At 45.8% G+C, this 8,951-nt stretch overlaps 1 protein-coding gene across 2 annotated transcripts in view; it reads right to left on the bottom strand.

Annotated features, from left to right (window-relative positions):
• Positions 1-2,763: 2,763 nt before the first annotated feature.
• The window catches only part of LOC140395338 (protein HID1), a 306,127-nt gene continuing 299,939 nt past the window's right edge, over positions 2,764-8,951 (bottom strand). For both annotated transcript variants that reach the window (XM_072482976.1, XM_072482977.1), the window contains 3 exons: positions 8,116-8,207; positions 6,438-6,596; positions 2,764-5,764 (listed from right to left, as the gene is read on the bottom strand). In XM_072482976.1, the coding sequence (XP_072339077.1) occupies positions 5,701-5,764; positions 6,438-6,596; positions 8,116-8,207 (315 nt within the window). In that variant the 3' untranslated portion in view covers positions 2,764-5,700. The remainder of the gene's footprint in view (positions 5,765-6,437; positions 6,597-8,115; positions 8,208-8,951) is intronic.

The following is an 8,951-nucleotide window of genomic DNA, read 5'->3' as shown; positions in this document are numbered from 1 at the left end:
TGCCATCCATGAGCTTATTTTGAATGTTCACATTGGCATCATGGCCATGACAGAGACATGGGCTAAGGATTGATGACATTTTTCTCTTACTGAAGCTTTCCTGCCTGTCTATGTCTTGTCCATTTGCCCCATTCAAACCACTGCAGTGGTGACCCTGATCACCAAATCATACTTTGGTCTACCTATCTACTCCTCTGGTATCTTCTCCTCCTTGTTCCACAGCTCACTTAAAATACTTGTTTTACATTCGTCACCTAAATAAGACACCAAATTTCTCACTGAGATATCTTCTCTTCTTTCCTACCTCAGCCTTTACACTGAGCAACCTCTCATCCTTGGTGATTTCAATTTCATAGAATTTACAGTGCAGGAGGCCATTCGGCCCATCGAGTCTGCACCAGCCCTTGGAAAGAGCACCCCACTCAAGCACACACCTCCTCCACCCCATACCCTTAACCTAGTAACCCCGTATTAACTTTTTTTTTGGACACTAAGGGCAATTTAGCACAGCCAATCCCTCGAACCCGCACATCTTTGGACTGTGGGAGGAAACCGGAGCACCTGGAGGAAACCCACGCAGACATGGGGAGAACGTGCAGACTCCACAGACAGTGACCCAAGCCGGGAATCGAACCTGGGACCCTGGAGCTGTGAAGCAACTGTGCTAACCACTCTGCTACCGTGCTCCAAGAGTTGTTCCCTATCCACCTCAAGTCTCCTTAAAACCCTCCACATAAATTCTCCGATCCCTATTCGCACTACTCCCTTGAACTCACTATCCCATGTGGCCTCACTACTCCCACTGATGATCATAGAGAAGGCCATTTCTGGTCACTTCCTTGAATCCAACCCTACCCACATCCCCTTCCCTCCATCCCTACAAACCGACGGCACAATGGTTAGCACTCACAACGCCAAGGATCCGGGATCGATTCTGGCCTTGGGAGACTGTCCATGTGTAGTTTACACATTCTGCACATATCTGCGTGGTTTCCTCTGGGTGCTCTGGTTTCCTTCCACAGTCCAATGATGTACAGCTTGGGTGGATTGCCCATGATAAATTGCCCCTTAGCTTATGGGGGCATGTGGCGCAGTGGTTAGCACTGGGACAACGGCGCTGAGGATCCGTGATGGCCTCCTTCTGTATTGTATGGATTCAATGGAAACCCTATTTCCATCTGTGGGCACGAATGGATAAAGCTCTTCCTCAAGTCGTTTACCACTGAACCCTCAAATTCCCATTCATCTAGCTTTTGACACTTTATTCATTATGATGTTTCTGCAGTTACTGACCTGCTAAATTACAGCCTATTCTGGACGTTTGATCCCCTTTCCCCATTAAAACCAATACCGTCTCTCTCATCAAAGCTTCAGAAAGGCCACGCTATTGTTTTCAACATGTCATGAGCTTTGTTTCTTAGCTACTGACTATCACTTTCACTTGCAACTGTCTGAAGCTGAGCCAGACTGTTTAGTGTTATGCCTGACCCGATACCGCAACTGCCTACTTCAACCTTTGACATTCTCCAGCATTTACCACTAAGAGATCTGACAGCTGCTCCAGCCTTGGCCTATAGAGATCTGACAGCTGCTCCAGCCTTGGCCTATAGAGATCGGACAGCTGCTCCAGCCTTGGCCTATAGAGATCAGGCAGCTGCTCCAGGCTTGGTCTATAGAGATCGGACAGCTGCTCCAGCCTTGGCCTATAGAGATCGGACAGCTGCTCCAGCCTTGGCCTATAGAGATCAGGCAGCTGCTCCAGGCTTGGCCAATAGAGATCTGACAGCTGCTCCAGCCTTGGCCTATAGAGATCGGACAGCTGCTCCAGCCTTGGCCAATAGAGATCTGACAGCTGCTCCAGCCTTGGCCTATAGAGATCGGACAGCTGCTCCAGCCTTGGCCTATAGAGATCGGACAGCTGCTCCAGCTTTGGCCAATAGAGATCTGACAGCTGCTCCAGCCTTGGCCTATAGAGATCTGACAGCTGCTCCAGCCTTGGCCTATAGAGATCTGACAGCTGCTCCAGCCTTGGCCTATAGAGATCGGACAGCTGCTCCAGCCTTGGCCAATAGAGATCTGACAGCTGCTCCAGCCTTGGCCTATAGAGATCGGACAGCTGCTCCAGCCTTGGCCAATAGAGATCTGACAGCTGCTCCAGCCTTGGCCAATAGAGATCTGACAGCTGCTCCAGCCTTGGCCTATAGAGATCTGACAGCTGCTCCAGCCTTGGCCAATAGAGATCGGACAGCTGCTCCAGGCTTGGCCAATAGAGATCTGACAGCTGCTCCAGCCTTGGCCTATAGAGATCGGACAGATGTTCCACCCTACAGCCAATTATTTCATACCTCGAATGGGGAAAACGCCAACAATATTTGGAACAGTGTGCTCAAGTCTATCTATCTTCTGTAGTATCTTGCAGCTTTGGGTAGGATTATACAAATGCCAACGGGCCTCCACAGTCACAATGTGTCTGCCTTTCATGTGGACAGTCACTCAATATTCCTCAGTGAAATATCAGACCGAGATACATCCCTAGTTGTCAATCCGTCTTTCTGTGGGGAATCACTGAATAGTAACCAGAGGAAGGAAACATCCCTCTCTAGGCCAGGGGCATGCTGTGACAGCGCAGAACAGGGCTGGAAGCTACTTGTGCAGCACAATGTTACAAAGGAGATCTCCTCTGGAGAAGTGCACGGAGCGGTGCTACTAATCAAATTGTATTGAGTACAACAAAACAAAACTTGCAGCCTTTGGTCCTACCGCGCTCTTTAAAGAATTTATTTTTTTTAAATAATGAGAACAGTGTGCAAACAATACAAGTAAAGAGTACAGATATCATCAATTAGGAGACAATATAAATAAGAATTTGTAACTTGGCAAAAGAAGCTTGACAGATAGATAGATAGATACTGGGTCCTTAAAAGGAAAGGTAATTCTACAGCTAAGTAAATTCAAAAAGGTTACTTGTAGAAAATCCTTCCCCTTTAAGATTCCTTAAGTTACAACATGAGGTGCTTTCTAAAGTGCTATTACATATGTTAACATCAGGTACTGAGTCAGGCAACACAATGGAGTCAAACAGCACCACACACCACAGGACAGTGTGCGGCAAAGGCTCCTGTAAAATACAGAAACCAGGGCACTAACTGTCCCCAAGTAATAACATTTTTAAAACATTTAAATTGTCTGTTCATTAAGTGAGAGATGTTAGTGTTGGTGGATGGAGCATTAACCACCCCAGGCAGCCAGTGACAGCATCAAACATTCCCAAGGCCAGGTACAGCACAGGTTTAGATACAGAGTAAAGCTCCCTCTACACCATCCCCATCAAACACTCCCAGGACAGGTACAGCATGGGGTTAGATACAGAGTAAAGCTCCTTCTACACTGTCCCCATCAAACACACCCAGGACAGATGCAGTCCCAAGGTGCTGGGGTCATACTTACCACAGATGTGGCCTATGAATCAGCAGTAACTCCCCACCTCCCTATCTAGGGTCACTATCCCAGTTGCTATCAGTTAACATCTGAAACAAGTTAATGAAACTTAGGATTTCCTAATGTGTAAGGCTCAATAGTGTATATGCTGGGCGGTGTCTTCACTCATCGAGCTACAGGGAGCATATCCGAGATTAATGTACTGAAAACAATGATTTTCTGATACTCCCATACATCTGTGAAACTGTAATCTAACGATATTGTAAAAAACAATCAACTTACGGTACATTCAAGATCAAAAGTTAATCTTTCCTGGATTTTTAATAATGAGGTTCATGAAATACCTCAGTGTCTACGTGCCGTTATTTGAGAGACAGAATATCACAATTCATGAGCAGTGCCATCACTAGGGTTTCGGCAATGGTGAGCACCTTAAATATTTGTTTAATATTGTTAAGATAATTGGCAAAATAGAGGGGAGATGAGACACTAGACAAGTTATGATTTGGGATGTACTTCCTGAAAGGTTGGTGCATTTTAATGATTACTTTCAAAAGTGAATTGAAAAGAAGAAATCTGCATGGGCAAAGCAGGGAGAGTGGGACCAATCACACAGCTCTTTCAAAGAGCTAACAAAGGTACAAATAGGCTGAATAGCCTCCTCTATGCAGAATCATCCTATGACCACCATCCACTCGAACTGTAAAAAACACACAAGTGGTATTTGTTTCGAGCTGAGAAGCATAATGTGGAGAGGAGAGAATCGAACAAACAGGAACAGGAGAGGTGGCTGAATGTTTCCTCTCTAAGATAGACTAAAAAAAGCATTGAGCGGGAGGGTACCTAATAAATGGGGACATAGACATAGAAGATCTGGCACTAAGTGAGAGGGCTGAAGGAAGGGGAACAACGGGGGTGCCAGAGTTGGCAGATTACAAGGTGCAAGCAGGGTTGAAGTGAGCTGGAGGAATGCATCTGAGGGGCAGCTAGAGCAGGTTAGTAGAGTGGCTCCATTAATGATGGGTGCAGTTTGAGGAGATCTATCAAAGGCCTCACTCTGTCAGTTTGTGGAGTTCATTTTTAAATTCTGCAGTATATTGCCATTAAACTAAAGCAACTCAGCGACAGCCTGAAGTATAAATAGTTTAGTAGCAAACAATCTATACTTAACATCTACATCAGCCAGTGTTAAAAGTGGAGATATCCAACGTATAAACAATAATGATGTAGCTGCAATGTCAGATAAACTGAGCAAATCTCAACTGGTTTAGGTGTGGTTTACATAATATAATTCCAATGTTGCAGCCACCAGTCAGACGAGTGAAGTGCACGAGTAGTTTTGACATTGAGAAAAATGAAAAGCATGGACAAATCGAGGTGAAATACTGACTAACGGAAAGATTCTGGCCAGAAATTAGATTGGTTTCCTATTGTTGCCCCTGCTGTCTCAGACATCAGCCCTGCGCTGGAGTACAATTCTCTCTCACTCAGGGGTGTCATCCCACACGCTCCCTCTCCGTCAGACAGTACCCATGCATTGGGGTACAATCCCACACACCAATTCTACCTCAGACGGTACGCGTGTGTTGGGGTACAATTCTCTCTCACTCAGGGGTATCATCACACACGTCCCTCTCCGTCAGACAGTACCCATGCAATCCCACACCCCCTCTCCCTCACAGTACCCGTGCGTTGGGGTACAATCCCACACGCCCCCTCTGAGACAGTACTTGTGTGTTGGGGTACAATCTCATGTGCTCCCTCTCAGATATTACCCATGAGTTGGGGATCAATGCCACAGCTACCAAGTTCCCACATTCAGCTTTCCCTCATGGCTATTCAGTAGACATGTGTAAGGACAGTCTGGGGGAGAATGGACACTAACAGGCAGACAACTGAACCGTCTGTTTCAATAAGTTCAGTCCATCCATTAAAGGAACTGATGTCACACTGGCACTGGGTGGAATTTCTTGTTACCTAGCTTAGGAGCTTTGAGAGGAGATGTGTGATTGGCAGCCCCTGCTCAGGCTGACTCAGTCATTCGTTAAGTGACTGTGGCGAGTGCGGGGGGGGGGGGTTCTGGCTCGATCAGTGATGGGCTCTGCCTACAATCCTATCAGGCACACTCTTTGTGGCAGTAGTGGGTGTGAAGAGCGGGTAAGATTGGTTTAGATAAAGAGGTGCCGAAACCAGCTGTCAAGACTGACAATTAAAATGCAAAGAAATTTGGCCAAGTGTTTTCATCATTTCCAGTTTGGCTCCTTAGACCCGCTGAATTTCAAAGAGCTTCACGTCTGTGTCATACCAGATGGGTGGGTCAACATTCCTGAGGAAACAAACAGAAAGGACACAATGAGTGCAATTCATTCGTGTCACCATATTGTAAAAAAAGAAATAGAGAGACATTGGAGAAGGAACAGAGAAAATTTACAAGGATGATACCAGAAATGTGTGAGTGTAAATATCAGGAAGGATTAGAAAGTTGGGAATCTTCTCTCTTGAAAAATGGAGGCTGAGGGCTGACCGAACAGAGGTTTGTAAAACTATTGAATGTTTTGATAGAGTGGCTAAAGAGAGAATGTTTGCTCTTGTGGGGAAGAGCATAACTAGAGGCCGTCAATATAAGATTTGCGAAATCAAATAGGGAATCAGAATCTTCCTGACGCACTGTGATAAGTATGTGGAGCCTGTGCACACAAACGGTTGAAGCAAATGGTACAGATACTTTTAAGGTGAAACGAGACAAGCAATTGAGGGGGAAGGTGGTTCCAACGGTAGATTTAGATGAGGAAAAGTGGGAGGAGGCTCAAGTGGAACATAAACACCGGCATGAACAGCATGGTCCGAATGGCCTGCTGTCGTGTTTCGTATGTAAACAGTAAACATAAGTTCCAGGAGGACTGGATGTGTAAACTGGATTGCAACAAGAGTCCAGCTGAACAGAGTCCGAGAGTTCCACACCATTCCTTTGGAAGACAACACACCAAATAGCTGCTCACCTCAAGTAAATGACTCCCCACATGTACGTGCGGAACCACATGGCAGTGCCAGAGTTGGCCTGGTATTTGCGAATGAGAATCGGATGTGGCACAGGGAGTAATCCCACCAATGTGCCATGCTGCAGGAACTTCAGGATCTCCGACTCATCGGTCAGTCCTCTGCATTCAAACAGATCACAATTTTCAAAGCTCTTGTTAATTCTTTCCCACACCCGTTGTTTCCCAGCCAGGGCACTGATCCCAGGGTAGTGACATTGCTCCATCAATTACAAATGTTAAAACTCAGATTGATAGTTTTGTGAGGCAAAAGTGTCAAGGATTATGAAACGAAGACAGGCAAATGGAGCCAAAACCATGAATGGAGAAACTGATTTGTGGGGCTGAATGGCCTCAACCATTGCCTGTTTTACACACAAGGGTACTGGTTGACTATTTATCTCTCGAGGATATCACAGCCGATTACCGCACATGCAATGTTCAACGAAATTCGGTGATGAGCTTTCTGCCTGAGTGTACCAATCCTTAATAGTGTGAAAAACCTGATAATATTAGCAGAGATACTGTCAGTGATACAGAACACTGGATGAGGAAGCTGGATTGCCAGTAGTATGTTTCTACTCCACACTCAATTGCTAATATTGATCTAGATGTGTGCAGATCTCAACTTCCCCCATTTCCTAATCAGAGAAAACTCACTCAATCGGAGCAAAAATATCCCACAAAATAATTCACTGGTTTAGAATTTGTTTAAACAGCCTTTTAAAAGGAGGAGGGCTGATTGGGCTCCTTTTCCACACAACTTCCCTTTTAGAGTCACGCCGCATTTAACAATGCAATGGGAATCCATTTTCTTGATGAAATGATCTCTTCTCCGCAGCAGATCACTGGTGCGCAACATGTTAAACCTATATTTTACGGTCTTCACTTCTCACCTCTCCTTGTCCCGAAGCTATTGATACCTCACCCAAGTGTGTCTCCTTGCACAGCGAGTCTGGACAGTGCACAGGGGATGGAGCTTGACTCTTCAAAAATAGGTTGGTTGCCACACGAAGTGTAGCCATCTCCCAGCACCTACGTACAAATGCTCAACTGCAGGGAGGAGGAAGGCCTGAGCCCACCCCCCCCCCCCCCCCCCCCCCACCCCTCATCATTACAGACATTCATACCGCCTACACTGGGGGCACGGGGTACAGTCCTACCACCCAGATTACTGTCTGATTGGGAAAAAGTTACCTTAGCATCAACTGAGTACCAAACCTGGGACCAGGCAGTTTTAAGTTCAGTCTAGTGCTGCCTCGGCTATCAAGCTATCAGATGGGCCATTACATAATCTGGTTCTCTCTTGCTTCTAATGCAGTCAAACAATGCTGACTATTGAGCATCCTAGCTGCTAGTTTTCTAGCATTTCATCAAGCTGATTGGCAAGGCTATTACTAAGCAAATAGTCACCGTAATACAAGCCATCACCACGGTAACACCAAATCAAATGACAGCCGACAGGTTAAACTGGATTTTGACAATACGAAAGATTTAGATTTGCTTCCATTATAGAGTAACAACCAGAGACATTCATGCTGACGCCTCTCATCAAGCAATGATTTTCTAATTACATCTCTGAGTAGCGTGAGAAGCCAGAGATTGCCATCCTGCAGCCACTATTGTTAGTGCCCATGCTTACTTGTCAATGCAGATCTTCTCCACTTGTGGGACCAGAACCTGCAACAGGCGCATAATTGTTTGTAGGGGGAGTTTGGATTTCCATGATATCACCTGCAGGTTAAAGGTCACACACAGTGAGGGCAGGGTTAGTACCATGCAAGGGCACACGTGCACAAACAATTAAAGAACACAGCAAACTCCAAGGGTTAAACTCCGGGGACAGACAGTCAACACAGCATCGGCAACAAAGTCAAAGATCATTGGCTCTGGTTAAAAACTAACTCCCTGTGACTCAGCATTTCATGGGGTCACACTCTTTCCCTCCACCTCTCGGATCTTTGCTCCAACCCAGCTCAGATTGGAAAATATTAATCTGCTGGTAGTGGGTAAGACTCCTCAGCACAAAGCCATCTTAATTCAACACAAAGTTTAGTCTCATTTACACAAAAACTCCCTCCACGCTTTCCCAACCACCTGCCTCAGACCCGTAACTAGACCAGTGTAGACCAATGGGAAACTCAGATGAGGATAATTCGGAGTCCAGATGTGCAAATTTGGGAATCCAGATTTCTTTAAATTATTAATTCATGAGATATGAGCATCACTGGTTCGGCCAGCATTTATTGTCCATCCCAAATTGCCCTTGAGAGGCTGGTGGTGAACTGCCTTCTTGAACCGTTGCAGTCCATGTGGTGTAGGTCCATGTTAGGGAGGAAGTTCCAGGTTTCTGACCCAACGACAGTGAAGGAACTGTAACCAAAGAGAAAATGCTGGAAAATCTCAGCAGGTCTGGCAGCACTTGTAGGGAGAGAAAAGAGCTAATGTTTCGAGTCCAGATGACCCTTTGTCAAAGCT

Source organism: Scyliorhinus torazame, chromosome 18 (assembly GCF_047496885.1).
Source record: "Scyliorhinus torazame isolate Kashiwa2021f chromosome 18, sScyTor2.1, whole genome shotgun sequence".
Taxonomy (NCBI): Eukaryota; Metazoa; Chordata; class Chondrichthyes; order Carcharhiniformes; family Scyliorhinidae; genus Scyliorhinus; species Scyliorhinus torazame.
This window is presented reverse-complemented; position numbering and strand designations above follow the sequence as displayed.